This window comes from Phaseolus vulgaris, chromosome 3 (genome assembly GCF_000499845.2).
Source record: "Phaseolus vulgaris cultivar G19833 chromosome 3, P. vulgaris v2.0, whole genome shotgun sequence".
Lineage (NCBI taxonomy): Eukaryota > Viridiplantae > Streptophyta > Magnoliopsida > Fabales > Fabaceae > Phaseolus > Phaseolus vulgaris.
The window spans coordinates 33242449-33264858 of NC_023757.2; the positions used below are offsets into that span (position 1 = coordinate 33242449).

At 29.7% G+C, this 22410-nt stretch overlaps 2 protein-coding genes across 2 annotated transcripts; one reads left to right on the forward strand and one right to left on the reverse strand.

Moving 5' to 3' along the window:
- Positions 1-506: 506 nt before the first annotated feature.
- Positions 507-1239, forward strand: LOC137807214 (uncharacterized). Its single transcript, XM_068607715.1, has one exon. The coding sequence runs from the start codon at positions 682-684 to the stop codon at positions 1030-1032; it is 351 nt and encodes a 116-aa protein (XP_068463816.1). The 5' UTR covers positions 507-681; the 3' UTR covers positions 1033-1239.
- Positions 1240-5837: 4598 nt separating this feature from the next.
- On the reverse strand, positions 5838-11911 carry LOC137807215 (casein kinase 1-like protein 1). The gene is made up of 14 exons (XM_068607716.1): positions 11441-11911; positions 11314-11354; positions 10227-10296; positions 9938-10086; positions 9765-9860; positions 9607-9677; positions 8261-8322; positions 8090-8153; positions 7930-8014; positions 7722-7848; positions 7501-7583; positions 7355-7418; positions 6934-7013; positions 5838-6688 (listed from the first exon to the last, which is right to left on the reverse strand). Exons 1-14 carry the CDS (start codon positions 11514-11516, stop codon positions 6389-6391), a joined length of 1368 nt encoding a protein of 455 aa, XP_068463817.1. The 5' UTR covers positions 11517-11911; the 3' UTR covers positions 5838-6388.
- Between the last annotated feature and the right edge of the window lie 10499 nt (positions 11912-22410).

Here is a 22410-nt window from a genome sequence, read left to right on the forward strand (position 1 = left end):
TAGGATAAGATAAACAATAAGCTAAAAATAAACATTAATTTTAACTAATATATGTTATGAATGGTGATAAAAAAAATACTAATAATAGGTGGTGGTAACCCATATTGAAAGGTTAATTTAAAATATAAAATATCAAAGTTATCTAAAATTTGAAAGATGGAATGTATTTAATATATATTTATAATGTGGTTAACTGATTAGTAAATGTTAGTTATACATAATAAGAAGTTAATGAGCAGTTAAATAGAAAAGAGGGTTTGTGTGAATGAGAAAAAAACAAAAAGAAAGTTTGCAGGAAGGGTAAGTGAGTAATGATAGGAGCTATAAATTGGTACCCAAAGAAGTAGCAAGAGCACATGATCCAATTGGGACACCCAACCCAACTGTTAAATTTCAACGCCGTGCCTGTCACGTGACATTTCCCGCGTGTCATGTTCCCATTGGCTCCACGATCCACGCTCAACAAAATAAAAGCGAAAAACGTTTTTATTTGATTTATTTTATTACAGATAAAAAAAAGTAGCACCGACGCCAAAAAGGCATAGTAGTCAGCGCCCCCAGCAGCAGTCGATTAAGAAAACGCAAAAATCATCGGTAAAACAACAAACAAAACATGTTGTGGTCTGCCTAAGGTCCTGTTCGCAAACAACACCCTTTCTCTGCAATCAATCGGCACCCACCATGGAAGACTTCAGATCCAAATCGTACGGCCACGGAAGGATGCAGATTGAGCCCTATAATGGAACTGGCATGCAAGATCTCCGCTGCTACAGCGCCTCCTACGCCTCTTCGGTGCACCCAACTCAAACCCAGACGGCAAACAACAACATCAACGATGTCAAGTTCAAGAAGGGGAAATCCACAAATGGGTCCACATCGAAAAGTTGGAGCTTCAGTGACCCCGAGTTGCAGCGTAAAAAGAGGGTCGCTAGCTACAAGGTGTATGCTGTTGAAGGAAAACTGAAAGGGTCTCTGAGGAAGAGCTTTAAGTGGCTCAAGGACAGGTGCAACAGAGTTGTCTATGGCTGGTAACAACAACTTCAACTTCTTTTCTCAGCTGGGTGGGTGGGGTGTTTCATATCATATATAACAATAATTTATGTTTTATATATATAATTTATTTGCTGCTTAGTCTTTATTTATGTGCCTGCTAAAGTACACATAAAGAATGTAATATGGAAGAGAATTTGGGATTCTTGTCTTCGTTTTGGTCCATGTCGTAAAGAGTGCATTTTTCTAGCTTTCTTACTTTTCCTCACTCTGTTTCTTGTGGAGTTTCATTTCAATTGTCTTTATAATTTTCACGAAATTAGTGCATCAATGTTCAATACTTCCAATGGGTGTTCCCTCCTTTTGATTTGAATCTCTAGAATAGAAGTGAATGTGGTTCACTGGTTTTCCTTTTCCCCTTCGGAAATGATGAACTTTTAATTCTAGTAAGAGGAGGAGTCTTCTTTTATGTAACTTTTGTTTTGAATTACTTGAGTGGCTGAGTTTCGGGTCCACTAGGACATCCTTTTTGTTTTGCTTTTTTGTGTGATGATCATGGTACGGTTCAGGAGAAACATTTGGATGCTGCATGCCGCTTTTAGTGGTATCATTTTATCAAGGCTTCTCAAAGAAGTCTTCAGTACAGGCCAAAGTTTCCAGGTGCATATTAAGGGAGTGATTGGATTTGGAATACTATTTTGCTAACAACCTTGTAAATCCCTGGAACCTGGAGGGAAATTTTGGCAGATGAATTTGATTTGGTACTGAAGTGTTTTTTTATACATGTTAGAGTTCAATAAAAATAAATTCCTTTTTAAATTTTCCAATGATTCTTCCATTCTTTGCATAATTTAAGCATAAATGTTTCTTATGTGTACTTGTCTGGAGTTCATCCTAATTAAACATCAGGATTTACTAAACAAATAGTGTATTGATGAAATTAATGAAGGTATTGGACTTACATAAGACTGCCTCACTTACATTCCAAATACTCTTATAACTTGCCTTGCCTTAGGATTTAACCAATGAAACAAACAGATGTAGTTTTTCTGGCCAACCAATGAAACTATATTTATTTCAAATTTCATTAGTTTAATGAAAGATAAAATATGGAATGATAAAAAAGCTACCTAAAATTTATTCAAAATTTAAATGAGGCAAGATCCCATAACTGTGACACTCTGAGATTTGTCTTGGAAATATCAAGCTTTATCCTCAAATTTTATTTCAATAGTGTTTTACTCATTTTGTCTGTAAGTTGCATACCAATTTATGGCCTATTCACCGTCACCGTAGCTATTTAGTTTAACTCCTATCTTTAAACACCAAACGCCAACATTTTTCTTCTCAAATTTATCTTTTATGAACTTTTTAATGACTTGAAGTTGATGGGACTAAATCTTCCACATCAAGTAACACTCTCAGCAATTTGGCAGTGAAATCATGGCCTTCAATTAAAACTCAAATAAAAATTGTTTATGATCATTTCAACCTTGTACCATATTTGTTCTGTATTCATCAATGATAAAGCAATTATTCATTGCATATCCATTTGTTAGCATTCATGCAACACTAAAAAAATCTACTTAGTTCTTGAATCTTGAGAGTAAAGAACATCTTTGACATCATGATACCTTTCTTGGGTGATATAGAATTTTTTTCCTCTTCCTTTTGCCTGCACTAACTTTGTTTTTGGTCAATTGATTTGTCAGTAGTGGAGGTAAAATTTGTTACCAACAATCTTTTAGCACAGTTGGTTCTCTTTCAAGAGAACAAGGATAAAATATTTTCTTTTCTTGAAGAACCTTCAGCTTCCTTTGTTGTTATTGCTATAATGTTGACTTTGAAAATGTCTTTAATGTGTTATACTTGAAAGACACCTTCAATAGCTTCCTCACTTCTTATTGAGACTTCTTGTGCATGAAGTTTCTTTGTTAGATCTATAATTGTTAGAGTTTGTAAATCACTAGACTTTTCAATACCGAAGATCTTGACTTCAAACCTTTTAGGTATCAAAATTAAGAATTTTTTTCTGCAACATTCTGATATGTAAATCAAAATATTTTTCTTCAGTGATGTGTAAATGATGTCTTATCAAGAATCCACATTTTATTCATAGCATCCATTAGTATGACAAAATAATCTTTTATAAATTTGTTATCATTTATCTTCATCAATTCAAATTATTTTATTAATGTGAGAAACCTAATATATTTGACTTTGTTAGTTATCTTTGTCAACATATATTTCGGTATATGCAATTTCTTAATCCTAGCAAGAATGACTTAATGGTGGTAACATTATATCAACTTTGATGTCTTAAAAGAAATTAATTAAAACAAGGTAAGAGTGTATTTGGTAAGTTCAATAAGTTAACTCCCACTTGCTTTGACTAATTTATGAGTTATGACCAACGCAAGAGTATATAGTTAGAACTTTAAATAAGTTTATTTAATTTTCTTTCAATATTACCTTATATTTTAACATATTTATTATTTTAATTTTAAGAAACTAATTAATTACTGCATGTTTTTAATATTTGTTGGGTTGTTTTATGATTGATTATGTTAAAAAAAAAGTGCTAAGTAATAAATGTTGATGCTATGTGGAAATTACACACAATAAAAATTCTAAAAGAAATTGATGTAACAGTAGTTAAATTAAATAGTAAAGAAAATTTAAATTTCTAAACAATAAATTTGATTAATACTATTTAAATTTAACTCATTTAAATAAAATGACTTACAAATGAATATATATACAACTTTTAAAAAAATAAAAGCATTAAAAATGTAATAAGAATTTAATTATTTAAAAAAAATATAATTAAATAATAATATATTTTTGTTTAAAAACAAAATTTTTATTTATATAATAAAACTTATATAAGATATCTTTTTATGTTATGTCATATTTACCAACTACTTTATCAGTTAATTATCAAAATACTTTTATTCTAATATTAGTTTGAAACTTATTTGTTAATGGTAAGCTTATTTGTTAATAGTTAATTTACTAACGTATTCGTTAGTAATTAATTTAGTAACTGAAAATTATTTTATCGGCTACCAACTAATTTATCACCTAGTATTATTAAATAAAAAATTAATCTAATAAATTAACTTATTAGCTTAAACTTGTCAACCTCGAGATTAAATATTAGAATTACAATTAAAACACTCTTATAAAATATTATGCACCACAATTATTTTGAAAATAAATCACTCAACTTCGATAGTATTTGCTGTCAACGTAATAGTGTTAAGTTTTCAACTAATTTTTACATCAATATGCAGAAATTAAGTTCTTATACTACCACTACAAATATTTTGTAAAATAAAATATCAATTCCTTTTAATCTTGTAAAGAAATTAAAATGAAAATTGAAGAATAAAATTTGTTATTAAAAATCATTACAGATAATTTTTATAAATAGATTAAAAACATTGAAATTTCTAATCAATATCATTTGGCATTACATTTGAAAATTTATTAATTAATTGGAGAAAAAAAAATCAGAAACGATAACAAATCAGATGAGGCAAATTTTAGTTAGAGACTAAGAAGGTATACATTTTTAGGCATCACAATGGGTTAGTGGCAAGTACAAGAAATTCATAACCCTTTTGTGTATGACTTCCAAATCAACAAACTTGTTTAGTCAATCATTTATTTCATGAGGAAATCTTCTAAAGAATTGTTAGATAACAAGGTGATACAGAAAATTGGATACAATTCCGATACAACTTTCCAAGATAGTGAATCTAAAATATAACTTTTGCCTCATTTGACAGTAAGTTTTATGCCTCATATACACTAAGAAACTGTAACATTTTACTCTTAAGTACACAAATTGATCTAACTCTCACCTTAGTTATTTTTTGCCAACCAATAAATCTCAATCATAGCATGAAGTTTTCAATTTGTCATCCTTCTTTTAATCACAACAATGGCAATGAATCTAACATTGAGGCAGGGCATTATTATTGGCACTCCAAATTGTTATTAAAACACGGCCTTTCAGGAATTTCTTTTCGGTAAAAATATCCTTAATATTTGACACTCCCACACCACAGTGTTCTGTTCTACCCTGATAATACAACAAAATATTCGGTAAAATATTGTCAACATATTCAATGAAATCATGGTTTTCTTGTATTATTCCCTCAGTAAAAATATTTCTGACAAGATTCTACAGTGAAATTCAACGATAATTTTTCACTGTGTATTTCATTTAAATATTGTCAAGATAATACAATTGAAAAGTATATGTAGTGCATAACAATCCATCAAGATATATAACGAAATGTGGTTTTATAATGTGTATCAGAAACAAGATTTCGTCCAAATATAACAAAAGTGTGTTTTTCATTCTAGTTTATTTACACGGAATAAACTTACTTTTGTTAAGAAAGTGTTAAATGTTAGATATTTTCATCAAAAATTGGAAGCGCCAAAGCAATGCACTAATGAAACCACCAACAAAAGGACCAGGGTTATGTTCAAAATAGAAGTCAGTGCATAAACAATAAGGATGAGTTATTGTGTAAAATTGTTAAAATGTTAATAGTTTGCAACATTTTATTAGTGATATACACCTTATATTTAGAGTGAAATCAATGCATATAGTTTATGATTTTTTAAGATGTGTGCTAGATTTTGAATTATATGATCAAAATTTTAAACTTAATGAAACTCTGTTTCCAAAATCATGCCTACGAAAGTTTGAGTATAGGGTTTCACAAATTTAGTTTGTAACAGTGCAAAAGAGGATGTAGAATTGGCTAAGCAAGTCTTGTTCATAAACCAAATAAAAGAAGTACTTGACTACTACCAGACATGACAAATAGAACAAACATTCCAATTCAATTTAATGAAAACTTTTTTCACAGATCAAAACAAAATACATACAAGAAAAACTAAATAGAGAGATTGTGACTTAGGCCTTTGTAGGAACCTCTCAAATAAGAACATACATGTTCCTAATACCAAAACAACTGCCAGACAATTACATCGTGGAAACCAGGGGAAACTTATCCCAAAATGCCAAAATGAGTAGAATGGCTAATTACATTTTCGCTGGTATTTGATAGTAGACATTTGTAATCCACGTGAAACTGTAAAGCATCTGGTAAACCAATATAATAACTCACAGAAAAAGATGTTATAAAACTTAGGAGTTCCAGCCAGAAGTGCCAATTAAAACTGAGCTATACAGCAAGCACAATCCCTGATTTAGCTCAAATTATTTCAGCTTCTCAGCATCATCCATTTGAGCAGATGAGTTAACAATACAAAGCCAGAATTTCAAGTTCAGATCCAAATTTCCTCACAGCTCAACTTAGCAACATAAGCAACTTTGGCAGTGCCTATCAACTCAAATTCACTAGGTGAGATATTAATAATGGGTCCTCTCTTCATTCTCTAATTGCAAACCTTCCATGCCCCTGAGTACAGAGTCATAATTTTTCCCGTGAGAAGCATTTCTCCCGGATGATACAACTCTCTTGGGATCAGAAGATCCAATTGGTGAACTTCTTTGCGCACTCAAACCTCTGTGTGCTACTCCTCCAGGGCTAGCTTCAGCAGTGCGAGTACGAATTTCGGACTCAGTACCAACAAAGGCATCACGGCTACCGGAAACAGCAACCCGCCTTGATGATCCACTTGACTGACCCAAGACATTGGCACTTGATAACTGCATGGTCATTCATTAGGCAATTATAGAGTCGACAAAAAGAAAAACTAAGAGTTGAAAAAAAGTAAAGCTTAGATTGCACATTCTACAGCATCACATCACATACAGATTCGATTTACTTTACAGATCAGTGACAATAACCTGAATTTTGAAAAGGAACCACAAGCAAACAGTGTCCCTAAAAAACTCAGGAACATCCATAATAACAGTTGTTGGTAATTGAACTTTTTTGCTGAGAAACTTACAGTATTTAAAATGGGCCCTGACATTCTGCGCCTTGAGGAATCCACTGAAACCAAAGCAGGAGGTCGCCCTTCTTCCCCTCCTGTGAGACAGAAAATATAGAAAATCACCATACAGATCAAAAGATAATTTAAAATCCATTTAAAAATAATTTCAAAGGGTATTATATTGCAAAACCTAAATCAATAGATTATAGAAAAAAAATTAGAAAGAGGTAAATTAAGAAATAGGAGATGGCTAAAAATCAATAATATCTGAAGAATTAATAAAAGAATGTTATTTAAATTGAGAAAATATCAGGTGGAAAAGATTGTTCATTCACTATAAGAGAAAAAAGTTACATGAATATAAAGGAAATCATACACTTATACAAATCAAAATACGAAATGCCTATTACTCTACAAGTAAACTTGGATAAACTACCTGTATGCCTATCAGCATTAGTAACAGCGGGGGGCATTCCAGAACTGGTTCCAGCACCAGGACCCTGAATAAAACAAGTGTCAGGAAGTTTCATCAATTGCACAATGACAAAAGAATCCCAAAGGGGGAATAAGAAAATTACTTACAATCGCCCGTGTTGGAGGAGTGGCTAACTGTGATTGTTGATACTTCAAAATGGTCCAATCAAAGACATAATCAAACTGGAATCCTGTTCAATCAAATACTAACTTGATAAGAAAAACAAATTCAAAACATGATATTCTTTTATTAAACACAAAAATATATGAGGAAGTGAACTTAAGAAGTTGAACAAGGATCCACTGTACACTATATAATAATTACAAACCTTCTCGTATAAAAAGGTCCCGGAATATTCTTTTGAGGTAAGCATAATCTGGCTTATCATCAAACCTTAATGATCGGCAGTAATGGAAGTAAGATGCAAATTCTGTTGGATAGCCACGACACAAGGCCTGGAATAAGCAAAATATTCTCAGTGATTCATGAAAAGGCACATATACGTGCACTAGAAAAGGACTTATAATTTAACTTACTTCAATCGAGGTAGAAACCTTCTTTTCACTAATTTTCTCATACTTCTGTTTCTTTGTTCCTGCTTTAAGTCCCTGCCAAGGAAGACTACAAAGAAAAAGGAAATCAGACAAAGTTTACAGTTCTTGTAGCCAACAGAGTAAGGTTGATAGCAACACTCACCTTCCTCTCAAGAAGTACATCAAAACATAACCAAGAGACTCAAGATCATCTCTTCTGCTTTGCTCTAAGCATCAATCACCACAGAAGTAGAAGCAACATGTATCTATTAGATAACAAAATTTAACCATTTATTATTCATATGTTGGTAAAGAATCAGGAAGTAACACATACCAATGCCAAGGTGAGTATTCATGCTAGCATATCTCGCAGTTCCAGTCAAATTCTTATTTTCCCTGCATTATTAATGATTGAACATATCAGAAAATAAATTGATATTCAAACAGAAGCCCTCTACGCTTTAACAGCATTTGCTAAAATATTGATAATATTACATCTATGACTTACACAACCAGAACCTTGAAACCAGAGACTAAAATACAAAAATAGTATGCATAATAGATGCATTTCTCACCCGAACATTCAGATCAATAAAGTTTCAGCAAAGAATGAAATGATATCAACAGAAAAATGAGAAGTCCTCAAACAAAAAAAGAGGGATGCAAGGAGATGACAGGTGTGGTGTGCAAACGCACTCTAGCTCATAAATAAACTTTTTTGGAAGATGAGGAGGATTTCCATGCAGGGGCAGGAGCATATTTACAGGATTGTATTAAGACAATCTAAGACTATAACTCAACAAGGTACTCCTTTGAGCAACAACTTTCCATTTAATTGCTTCCTTACTAGTGTGACTTACTAGTGTTAGCCAGCAGGCATTATTCTTGTACGTCAGAGCTGAAACCCTCCCAAGAATATAATCTTGATAAGCAAATTCAGAATTTAGACTTTTTTAGGTTATTAACAAGAATTATGATAGAAAACTTTAAAGTCAATATTATATATCATTTAGTCTCCTTCCACCCTTCAGCTGTTCCTTTTTATTTTTTTAATTACTGTTCACAGTCAAACAAACTTTGCTGCACTAAACAAAATAAATCAAAAAATATCTGGCATTAAACAAAATTAACCAAAAAATATCTGGCATTAAACTAGTTAATACCAAATTATAGATAAAACTATGAACCATTGAAATCAATACAAATTCAGATAGATTGTAACAAGTTGAATTCAAACAGCTATGAAATTGTTTTAATCATGCCTCTAAAATCCTGGAACATTCAAAATCCCTAAAAGAGTTATAGCAAGAAGTTGTTACAAAGAAATTATAAAAAGAATGGCATTTGGAGCCTTTGTCGTACAAGACTAATAATGCCCAGGAAAATACCAACAAGTAGCAAAATTTTATATCTAATATTATGGCCATCATAAGGTATGCTAAGTGATAACACTTTATTTGACATTAATTATTATATTCTCAATAAAACCCATAATAACATATACCCTCCCTAATCTTTTATTTTCTTAATATGGCAGCTGCTCAGTATATGACAACTTGCAACTACAGCACAGGGTAGGAATAATTGAAATTAAGATATGATATTTTATGATGCCATCAAGGCCTTACACTACATCCTTGATAAGTACTAAATTTAGTGCATGCCAATAAATCTTCATACCTGTAAGGAATATGTTGATGTGTTGAGCTATCTCTGTATTTCTTAGCCAAACCAAAATCAATAGCATAAACCTAAATGCACATCAATGCATTAAATACCTCAATAAATATGAGAACAAACAAGATATCCAAAGTCCACATTTTAACAAGACTACTCACCTGGTTTGCACGCCTTCCTAATCCCATTAGAAAATTATCTGGTTTGATATCTCGATGCAGAAACGATTTAGAATGAATGAACTCAACACGGTTGATCTGGATCATTAAAAAAAGTTTTTTAAAATTTATAAAAAAAGGGGACGCTAAAATCTACAAAATTAGTCATGGCCTACCATTTGATCAGCAAGCATGAGAACTGTCTTTAGTGAAAGCTTTCTACTACAGAAGTTAAATAGATCTTCAAGACTGGGTCCAAGCAGATCCATCACTAAAACATTATAATCCCCCTCGACTCCAAACCATCTGACATTTGGGATTCCAGCTACCAAAACCAAACTTGGGTTACAGCTAGATATAAATTATATAGTAGCCAACATTACAGAGGGAGGCAGTACTATGCTCCTTGCAGGAAATGCAAACAAAAAAATAGGATACAACAATTAATGTAAGAATGGTCCTTACTTCCTCCCTGCAGGATTCTGTACAGCTTGGACTCATACAGCAACTGAGGATGCTTTGTCTTGACATTTTCCTAATTTCAAAGCACGGCAGGGATAAGAAATAAAGTGCAAGTAAATAAGTTTAGTGCACTTGAAGATGTAAAGAATCCAGTGAATACTTAATAAAAACAAGTACTAAAAATTAGCACCAAAGTTCAAGCTGAACTGAAACACCAGCTTAACAGGTTACAAAAGTCATAATTTTAATTGTTAACCCATATTAGTATAAAGTGATAATGCCTCTGAATTCCAATCAAATCCCCTACCTAAAGCATTCAAAATAATACATCACCTATCTTGAATAGGAAGGGAAATGTCAATATTATGTGAGGAGCGAGGGAATTCGATTGAATAAACAATAAACTTTCCTCCAACCTTTTGAACTAACTCCTTTACCAGCATTTATCGAAGATAATGAGACCCATTGCTTTGCACTGCATCCAAGCTTATAGTAGCTCTAGCTCAATAAACACCGTACTTGATCAACAGAGAATTTTACTTATGAACCCAAGTACAACCTGCCCTTTAGCATAATTGTATCTCTAACTCACGATGAAATTTCCTGAAAGTTTTGTGCTGGCTAATGATTCCCTGTAACAACCCTACTCTTGTTTACAAGTTTACTTACATACTAGCATCTCTTGAAAGCTTTAAAATTGAAAGAGGCATTTCTAAACGTCAGAGGTTTTTCACAGGCATGCTCTAAGAGATGACTGTGTCGCCCTCCAAGAAATAAGAAGCAGGAATAAGCTCAGTCGTGATGAATCATCTAGAATACAATCGTACACCAAATGTAAGAAAGCCAGACAAAACTACAACTACAAACCGAAATCCACAATTCAAAGCAGGAGCCATTTCTAAATGAAACCATCCTTCTAAAAAATCCATTTCAAAATTCACATAAACAAAACTCACAATTTGTCCTAAATTTCAGACTTCAGAGTGACAAACGACTATAAAAAAACCAAAAAAAAAAAACAGGGTACAAAAAGGGAGGGATAGCTGAAACAGAAATAAAATCCGAAACCCAATTGAAGAACAAGACTCACAAGCTTAATTGCGACCTCTTCGTTTGTTTGAATATTAGTACCTGCAAGAGAAACAACCAAGCTCGTGAGAACATAGCGAAATTACAAAAAAAAGTAGAGAAAAAAAAAAGCGTAAGAAAATAAAAACCTAAATAGATCTCCCCAAAGGAGCCGCTTCCGATCTTCCGACCCAGACGAAACTTATTCCCAACACGAGGTTCCATTCAAAGCGACAAAGTTGGGAACCCTAAGCGAGACGCAGCCAAAGGAACCAACCAACCCACCCACCCCTAATCCTAAAAAGGGAAAATACTAAGTGCCATACATAGCAGGGAACCCAGAAGTGGAATTCCCGAATGCACGAAAATGGTAGAAGGAAGAAGAGATCGATCTACGCTAGGGTGAGGAAATTGGGGTAATTGCGATTTTCTGTGTTAATGGGATTTGGGGGCATAATTGTAGGGTTAGGTTAAAAAGAGAGAATTTGGAAGAAAAGGAAAGAAGGGGAGAAAGCGTAAGAGTGATGATGAATTGGAATTGGATATGATACGGTGCGGTGTTTGCATTTCTCTCTCTCTCTCTTGCATTATGCGATGGAAAACACCGTTTTTGCTCTTTTTTTGTTTGGTTCGGGGCTCCAATGGCACATCCACGCGTGTTGTGTACGCGTGGCGCTACTTCCTTCGCTGTAGGTGGTGGTGGGACACACGCTGCGGGACCCACCGTCACGTGACTTATCCATCATCCGCTATCATCATTCGCCGTAATCCACACGTGATCCAATTGCGCGTCCTAACTCCGCCACTTTCCCCTTCATTCACAATCATTTTTCGTCTTCGAGTTTTGCCCCAAAAATTACATCAATAATTCAGTCACAATATTTATTCCATTAACAATAATAACTCTAGCAAGATGTTCTTCTACTGAATATACAACACTTCTTGATATAATTATACAAACAAATAAAACGAATTAATTTAGTTACAATTTCTAAAAAGTAATATTAATATAATAAATTATTTTTTAATTTTCGTGTTTTTGTATTTTTGACGAAAATAAAATTAATTTCATATTATTTCTAGTTTTTAAAAATTAAAAATAAAATAGAAATACAATATGTAAAATAAATGAGAGAATCCTCTATATATTATTATAGATTAATAAAAATATGAATACTCATAATATTTAATAAAAAATAAAAACTATAGAAATTATAAAATGCATTATAAAAGTGAAGTCCTATATATTGGCCTCTTTTCTTCTTTTGTCTTCTAAAATGATATTCCTTATATACTTGAAATGTTTGGTAGAAGATAAAAAATATATTTTTAAAAAATTTGAAATTCATAAAATATATTTTTCATATTTCATTCTTTTTAAAAAAATGTTTTGTTGAATTAGACTTTCACGGTGCACATTCTCATGGGCAGAGAGAAACATCTTAACCTTCATAAATTAAAATACAAATTTTACTTGCAAATCATGATAATTTTTTCAAACCATTTAATGTGATAATGAGTTAAATATTTTGATAAAAAAAGCATAAATTTTTTATTTTCTTAAAAAACTATATAAATATTTTCTGCAATAATTTTTTCTAACAAAAAAAAAATAGTTAATCTTAATAATCATAATTCTCAAGATTTATAATTCTTTTATATGAAAAAAATTCCATTATTTGACAAAGGTATGGTTTCGTATGTTTATCCACAATTTAAGGCCCCGTTTGGATCCAGGGGTGGTACTGTTGTCGACGACGAAAGTCACAACACCACCCCGTTTGGATCCATGCATTGTTGCGGGTGAGGGTGGAAGGAAAGAGAAAGTTGAGTGAATTCTGCTTCTCCTCAAAGATGAAGAGAAAGTTGCACTGTAGAGTGGGAGTGCCAAGTCATCCACACGAACTTACAATGTTGCCCTTTCTTTTGTACTGGAATCAAGAAGAACAGTGGCCCTGCATGCATGCCACATGAAACCATGAGATTCCTAACTTGGTTCAGGAATCGTTTGACCGTGTGTGAAACTGTAAAAGGTGAGTGAATGCAGTGGGTGAGGTAGGTGGGTGTGGAATGAAGCTGACTATATAACACGAAGCATGAAGGTGGTTCCTCCATTCACAGAAAAGCAAAGAAAGCGAGCCATTAGAGAGTGTAGTGTAGTGTGGTTGGAGAGATTCGTAAGCCATCATAGTTTGTGTTAGGGGCTGAGTTATGTATAACTTGTTCATTTCACGTCCTGGGTTCATCTTTGTGATTCATCTGGTTCATCTATGGGTTCGTCTAAGGTGAGAGCGTGTCTTCGAATGGTGCATAATCGATTATGGCTGAATTAGAACTGGTCAGATAATCGATTATGGTGAAGATAATCGATTAAGCAAAGTTAGTAATCGATTATCTGTAAAAATTTCAAGCCATAATCGATTATCTGAAGTGTGGAAAAAGGGTCATAATCGATTATTTATTGTCATAATCCATTATGCTTGATTTTTGCCTACTAACGTAATTGATTATCCATGGATAATCGATTATCCTATGTATATAACTGAATGGATAATCGATTATCCTATGTATATAACTGAATGGATAATCGATTATGTTCTAAATTTTTTGAAATTTTGTGTTTCGTATTTTGTTTTATGTGGTTTTCAGGCACTGGTGTTCTTCATCCTATCAGTCATCCTATTGTGTTGTTCTTGCTTATCTTCAGGTTTTTAAATTTTTTATGTAAAGTTGTTTTTTTTTATTTATGTTTTATATTTATGTTTGGATGATTATGGTTTTGTAATATAATTTGTTTAGAATTTAGTTTAGTTAATTATGTTAAGGAGTTAGTAAATTAATGTTGGTTGTAATATAATTTGTTTAGACTTTAATTTAGTTAATTATGTTAAGGAGTTAGTAAATTAATTCCTTTATTTGATTTATTGTTTTAATTTTTGTAGATAGTTATAATTTTTATAAGATTTAAAAAAAAAATATTTGTATGAAAGGAATGATTTACAAAAAAAAATTTGTAAAGTTTAGGTTTTTGATTATAGTAAACATAAATTATTAATGTTATAATTAAATCAAATAAAAAAATGTTGTAGTTATTAAAGAAAACTGAAAAAGTTTAGTTAAATATTGTTTATAAGAGAATATATATATTTATTTAAAATTATTGGACAAAAATTATTAATATTATCATTAAAAATATTAAAAAAAATGTTTTAGTTATTTTTGTTATAAGATTTAATTGTTTATAAGAAAAAATTTAATGTTTTTAAAATGAATATTTTTACAATTGGAAATAGAAATTTGTAATTTGTAGGTTTTTTAAAAAGTAATTGACACCTACTTAATATTCATGTTATATTCTAAATTTCTATTTTCTTTTTAAAATATATTCATTTTGCTATTCATAATAATGAAAATTATTATTAAAATTAATTATATATATATTTGTATATATATATAACATAGCATAATTTATAAAATCATTTATAATATTAAAATTATGTAAATAAATTAACTTAAATAAAAAATAATTCTTAATTAATAAAATGTTAAATAATATAATTATACCTTAATTTTAAATTATAATTAACTAAAATATGAAATAGGATTAATCATTATTTATTCTTTTTTTATATACAAGGGTAAAATTGTAATCTCACAAACTTTACTATTCAAAATAATTTATAATATTCTTACAACTATCACATCACTCACAATTTTCAATAAACTTTTCTTACACATCCACTCTAACATACCTCAATCCAAACAACCTCAACTTTCTTCACACTTCCACTCTCACTCACCCTCAAATTTCCACTCCCCCACACCCTCTAATCCAAACACATCCTAAGAGAATGACATGTTTGGAAGAAGTCCATAAATACTTTTAGAGAATAAAAAATAGAATTAATTAATTAATTAACTATCTCTTCAAATTAGCTCATGTATAACTTGAATATCAGAGTTTTGAAAAATAAGTAGGAAACCGTTTTTAGAAAAATAATTTGTAAAAATTTTAATTCATTTTTTTCAATTTTTTTCTTTCCTGAAATGTTATTCATGTAAAAGTTTTTAAAAAAACTAAAAATTTATATTTAAATTAATTTATATATGAATTAAGAAAGTCATATTTTTAAACTAACTAATATAAAAGGGTTTCATAAATTAACGTGTATAAATTAATTTTAATTTATAACAATATTAATTTTGAAAGTATTTTTAATTAAAAAAAAGGTTACCTAAAGTGTCTTGATATTTTCCACGTTTTTGTAGTGAGTAAAGAACATATAAGTTTGAATAATAAAAAATATCACTCTACATCAATCATATGAAAAAAATAAAAAAAATAAACAAGGTAAAATGAGATTTCTTTGTCTGACACCCCTCTTTAGCTCCAAAGTCATATATCAATAAAAGTATCTTTCACAAATATTTAGTTTAATATAGCTTAACTTTGGGGGAAAATGTTTTTAATTACCATTAATCACACACTGCATGTCCTATAGTACTCTGTTAATTTTGATAGAATAAATAGCTTATAAATTACCAAGTTCAAAAGCTTTGGATCCATCATCCTCCATAGCTAGAAAGCATAGTGTAAGGATATATAGAACATACTTGTTTATGTTTTAGAACAAAGCTTTATGAGTAGTGACCATAATTGCAAGTTCCTTATTGTATTTCAATTCAATCTCCTCCTACTCACAATTGTTGCATTATACAAGTATCTAATATTTTTACCTCCAATATATAACCAATTACAACAACATTTTTAAACCATAACAATTCTCTCCAAACCAACATTTGTACATATTCCTTCCAAAAGTTCCTTTTGAACATTCTAAACATGGGATATGGTATGGGATCAATTTATGTAAGAATCCACTTTGTCTTTTTACTATATTTTTTTTCCAAAGATATATTATTATGTGTGTTTTTATTGTTTGAATAATCCTTTTATATGTTTCACTTGTTATTCCAATGATAATGATAATTTCATTTTATATTAATCAAGTTTATAAAAGACTCGTGAGTAAGTAATGTTAATTTAAATTAAAAAAAAACTCGTATCTTACTTTAGTATTTAAATTTAATTTAAGGATAGTAATTATATTTAATTGGATTTAGATGAACCAACCTAGTCTTTGGAAACTCAACTCTTTTAATTGATCAAAATAAATAGACATTCAACTTTTACTCCAAGTGTACACGACATCTTCAAGTTAATGTCAATAAATCACATACACATTTTATGAAATGCATTATCTATTAATATGTCAAATGGAACTCACCACTTCTTTCATATCTTTCATGCTCACAAACATTGAATTAAAATCCCCCAATAAAAATCTAAGGGCTCGCGCATTTAATTGCAACTCAACATAAATTTCTCCATTAAAATCCATTGTTAGAAACCAACATTTGCTTTTATATCTCATATAAATGTAGAGAAGTGTATGGATTTCTCAACCACCTACTATTTTTTCTTCTTTTTTAATCTGATGCACATGATACCTCTAACGTATCCTTATGCACAGATAATAAAATATTTATTATGAATAAAACAACGTTTAATATTTTGCATTTTATCTTTGCTAATGTATATATATAAAAGACACAAAATACTTGTATCATATTCCTTAATAACACAAAGCATCTCTCACCCCATTCATCTACAATTCCAAATTAAACATGCATTGATAAACATAACATGATTGGATCTCATGCAGTAGTTAACATATGTTTTTCTTATCTGTTTTCCAAATAAGAAATAACTCATTGTTTTTTGTTACTTTCTTCCTTAACATGACTCGTGACTCCAATCTTTTCTTTTTCCTAATTTGTGATACCACACAAAATGTTATTACTTTTTAAAACTCTTGTATTTTTCCTCATAGTTAAATAATCAACGCATATACCATTACTTTTATTAACTTATGATATATATTTTAACATTAGTTTTTTGCATGCATTCCACCTATGTTGTTTGTGTCTCACAATTTTCTTTACAAATATTCTTGTCTTAGTATAATTCCATAACTCGTAAAGTCTCTCTCACTATATTTATGTTTGAACATCAATATCTTCTATACATAATCATTTCGGTTGATGTCACAATTGATATTTGTTGTTATAGAATCTTGTGTGATGACTATTTTCTATCATCAAAAGGTTTAAAGTCTAATAATTTAGTTTATCTAATAAAACATGTTACTTATTAATGACATTTATTTTGTTAAACTCTCTAGTTGTGTTGTTTCTTATCAGGTGTATTAACAATCGTCTATAAATGGTTTTGCTCAGTTGGTAGGAGTTCATAAGTGTTTCTAACCAACTCTCAACAATCCCAAAATGTTTTTTATAAAAGCATTTGTCCTCTTTATAAAAAAAATGTTTACACAACTTAATAAACAATATAAAATTTTGTTTGTTACATTGTTTTATATGTTCCTTGTTAATTCGTCTTGAGAATGTGTTTTTCATGACTTGTGTTATACTAATTTTTTCACTGTTTGTGTGCCTATTTTAACATGTTATGCACAACAAATTGGTACAAGATATAGTTTTATTAATTTTTGTTTGTTGTTAATGATAAAGATTATTGTAACATAGAATAAATATCAATCTCAAGTTTGAAATGTTCAATAAGAAGAATTGTTTCAACCTTACTCATTTGATGATCCTTTTTTTGTTGTCAAATAAGATATTCCATGATATTGCAAAAGAAAACACATCTACAACACTCTTGTTCACACTCGAAAAGTTTTTCATAACAAAATCAATTTTAGTTTCTCTAAAAAATAAATTTATTTAAACTTCGTTAGTAGAAAGACGTCTCATCTTAATGAATCCAAATAATCATTTTTTACATTTTAAGTTTATTTTTGAAAATATTTTAGATATTATAATAGAATTATTCACATTTACCATTAGTAAAAAATTAAATAATATATATTAATAACCAAAGAGTGAAAAATAATACATAACAAACATAAATTAAAATATTGAAATTAACAAAACACGAGGACACTATATAACATTTTTTAATCATGAAATAATACAGATAATATTTCAAAATTCCTCTCAACATTATACTAAAAAAATGATATTGTTAAGATTTAAATTCTAAATTAAATTATTAAAAACACATGTGAAAATTATTAACTTATTAGGAGTTATTTTAGGACACTTTATAAATTCAAGATAACATAATTGTAATAGATTAAATAAACCATTATTAATAATGTGAATTAGTTGATTGAATGTTATAAAATAAAAGCATTAAAACAACTAAATGTATCACTATTTTTTAAAAATTTAAATACACAAATATAAAACAAGTTAAATTAGATAAAAACTAAAAAAAAATTATTAATAGACGTAATAAAAAATAATTAAATTTAATATTGTATTATTATTTATTAGCGGTAATTGATACAATACCTACATAAATCAAGACGTGGTATATTTAGATTGGTTAAACTTTGATTAATGTACTAAGAACAAAAATAAATAATGCAATTTGTATTAAAAACATAACTTGTTGTATGAAAAATGAAAAGCATGTTAAATAAATAATTACACATCAAATTAATTATCCATGTAAAATAATATATATATATATATATATATATATATATATATATTTAACAACCCCCTTAATAAAATTAACTAGAACTCAAACAAACGAAAATAAACAATTCTCACAAATGTCCCATGAAAAATATTTATCGTAAATAAATCCATTAAAGTTGAAAAAACTAATAATGTTTAAAAAAAATGCATAATTTAGGTTCAGATCAAGTAATATTTAAATCGCGTGGTGATCAAAGTACAAATATATATTTCTTTAAAAAAACGTAAAAATGGAGTGTTAACAACGTTTTACAAAATATATATATATATATATATATATATATATAAAATGTTTCTAGATTACCTAAATAACATAATTGATAACATAAGAAGACGTGATTTGACCACAAAACAGCTCAATAATTAATAGATGAGTAAAATGCATAAATGTAACTAAATAATTGTAAACTTGAATTAAAGTTTATAAATTATTTAATAAAACTGACTGAGTTATATGGTGATTTTGAATTAATTGAGTTAAATTGTATCATAACATTAGTGGAATCAAATTTATTATAAATTGTTTTTAAATTATTTAACATTTTATATTTTTTTCAATTTATAAAGTATAATTTAATCTAGTACAAGCGAGTCTATCTTAAAGTAATCTAAATTTTAATAATTAATTTAATATAATGAGCCCTTTTAATTTAATTTTTAAAAATACATCAAACTATCTTCGATTACTCGTAGGGCAGTGACCTAAAGTTGACTTGGTGATTCCAAGTAAAATAAAAAAACAAAAGATGAGATTAACTTAATGAAGAAGTCATGAGGTGTTCAATTTGACTGATTGGAATGATCTATGTCATGTAATTGAAAAAGAAAAGTTTTTTCCTGCATCATGAATTTATAATATGTTAATCACGTATGTTTATCACCCTAATTATTATATAAAGCAAACTTAATTATTAATTACATGGATTTAAAACTATAATAAAGGGTTCCATTTGTAGTTTATAATAAAGATGTTAAGATTATAGTTTCGTACATACTTCTTTATTATATAACCTAGAGTTTTATTTTAAAACTTTTTCTACAACTTTCTTAAATAACTTAAAAAAATTATATATGGAATATTTTTAACAGACATATTTAGTGTAACACCCTAAAAATACATATAACTATTACAATATAAGTTTTATATATTTTTATACAAATTTAGAGTTTTTCAAAAACATTCATAATAACTTATAGAAATACAAATATTTACAAAATATAAGTTTAAAAAACAAGCCTTCCAGACCCTTTGAACCTATATGATCATTTGCTCGTGTACATAATACAATCATCACAGTTCACAACACAACAAGAAAAGTAAGGGCAAGTTAGTAAAAATAAAATTTTATAATATACACAATTAAATCAAAAGATTACATTGATCAATTTTTCTATTATTCAATCTTCTTCAAATCCAAACATAAAGTGATCAAATAGATCCCACATGGATATACACATTCAAGATATTCAACAAACAGAATGACAACTGATGTCAACTTCTAAAATTTTATCTCCTCTGGATAAGCTTCAAGATTTAATGGCCCTAATGCAAGTTATCGAAACGGAACAAGAATTCAATATATAATAGAATAAGCTGAGAGAATTACTCTTTTCAACTGATCCCATCAAGATTGATGATTAAATCTTAAGAAAAAATTGAGAATAAAAGATCTTTAGAGCATAAATGAACTTACTTTGTTTGAAAATCTGATCGGGTAGAAATGTTCCTTAACTCCTCAGCTACAACATGGTCCGATCAAATTCTAAAATAGATGTGATGTATGGAGTAAAAATGAAGAGAGAAGAGAGAGATTCGATGAGAGTTAGAGAGAGAGAAATAAAAGAAAAATAATACTCTGCTGAGGTTTATGTGCGTTTTTAACTTTTCATTGTTACACTTAGATTCTAACTTTATTCGTTTCTTGGTCAAAAATAATATTGTAACCTTCTTAAAACAAATATAGTCATTTTGCTCTTTACAAACTCAAACCCTTTTTTTAACTTGCATATAGAAATAAATTGTGGTTGTGGATAATTAGAAATTTTAAAGACTAAATTTATGGGTAATTAAAAATAAAGGATAGAGATTACATGAAAAAATTTAAAAAGCCAAAATTATCTATTTTGTAAATAATGCAAATCAAAATTTAATTAAGAAATTGATTGTTCGTAATTATTGTGACCATTGTTAGAACTATGATCTCATAATGTACAAAGTGTTGTTGATATTGAAACAAAATGGTAAATGAGAGAAAAGTTGTTGTTAGTCTTATCATCTCATAATCTTTTTAAGACGGTTTCTTCCTGCACCTCCATATCTTCTTCTGGCACCTCCATACCCAACATGAAAATACAATTTTATCCTTCTTGTGCCACCCCCATAGAATAGCTTCCGGATTATGTAATCCGGAAACGCATTTGAAAAAAGACTTCCGGATTACATAATCCGGAAGTTAAAAAAGACTTCCAGATTATGTAATCCGGAAAGTAATCATGCATATGAAAAAAGACTTCCGGATTATATAATCCGGAAGCTAATTACAAATTTGAAAAATGACTTCCGGATTATGTAATCCGGAATATTACAAAGGGGCATTTTTGGAATTACGAAAATATATGGAGGTGAGAGAAGAAGGTATGGAGGTGCAGGAAGAAGCAGCCTCTTTTTAACTGCTTGGAATTGGGTTTCTTGATCCGGGCAAGCCCATCTATGCAAGCCTTGGGACATCTTCACTTTTGGCCCATCTAGAAGGATTTGGGTCATAGTTGCAGGTGTTTCTTCTTGCATCCCAAAAAAATTCTCCCTACACTCCATTATTTTTGAAAAAGACTGTTTTATCCCTTTTAAAAATGACTTAGATTTCTCCTTTTGGAATGTTTCCAGAACATATTTCTGAAAAATATTTTATGATTCCAGAAGTTTATAAATATAGAAAAGATATTTTGAGATGATTTTTTTTCTTCCAGATTTTCTATTCAGTAAATATTTTCTGCTTACATAACACTCCTATTTCAGAATCATCCAAAACTATCAAAGATAATTTAAGTATTTTGAACAAAATAGGAATGGCTGATTCTCCCTATACCCAATCAAATTGGACTTGCACCCAATTGCATTTGTGAAAGTACTGAATTACCCTTAATGAAAATGAAATTAGGGTTTAATAATTTTTGCACCCAATCACACACCCAACACCATCTCTCGCACGGGCGTTCGCATCCTCGCACCTTGGTTGATATTTCTCCAGCAACGTAGTGTTGAGTGGAAGGACCCCTTAAACAAAGACGAAGTCAGGAACACGAAGGTCGTCCATTGTTGCGCGAAGGTTTGAGGACATCATCTGCATCAGCGCACCCTACAAACTTTTTCAAAATAAACATGACAAGACAAGGGTACAAATTGAGTTTTAGAATGTTTGTCGGGTGCCAATCACAATTGATTGGGTGCAGGAAGAAATTGCCAATAGGAATATAGGAAGAAAAATGT

What these genes read in the sequence shown, in the direction of transcription:
- LOC137807214 (XM_068607715.1), top strand. Translation starts at nt 682, where the DNA reads ATGGAAGACTTCAGATCCAAATCGTACGGCCACGGAAGGATGCAGATT.
- LOC137807215 (XM_068607716.1), bottom strand. Translation starts at nt 11,516, where the DNA reads ATGGAACCTCGTGTTGGGAATAAGTTTCGTCTGGGTCGGAAGATCGGA. An exon ending in TAGGAAGGCGTGCAAACCAG is followed by an intron (nt 9,678 to 9,764) that starts GTGAGTAGTCTT and finishes ATGTGCATTTAG; the next exon opens with GTTTATGCTATTGATTTTGG. An exon ending in GGACCTTTTTATACGAGAAG is followed by an intron (nt 7,584 to 7,721) that starts GTTTGTAATTAT and finishes TTGATTGAACAG; the next exon opens with GATTCCAGTTTGATTATGTC.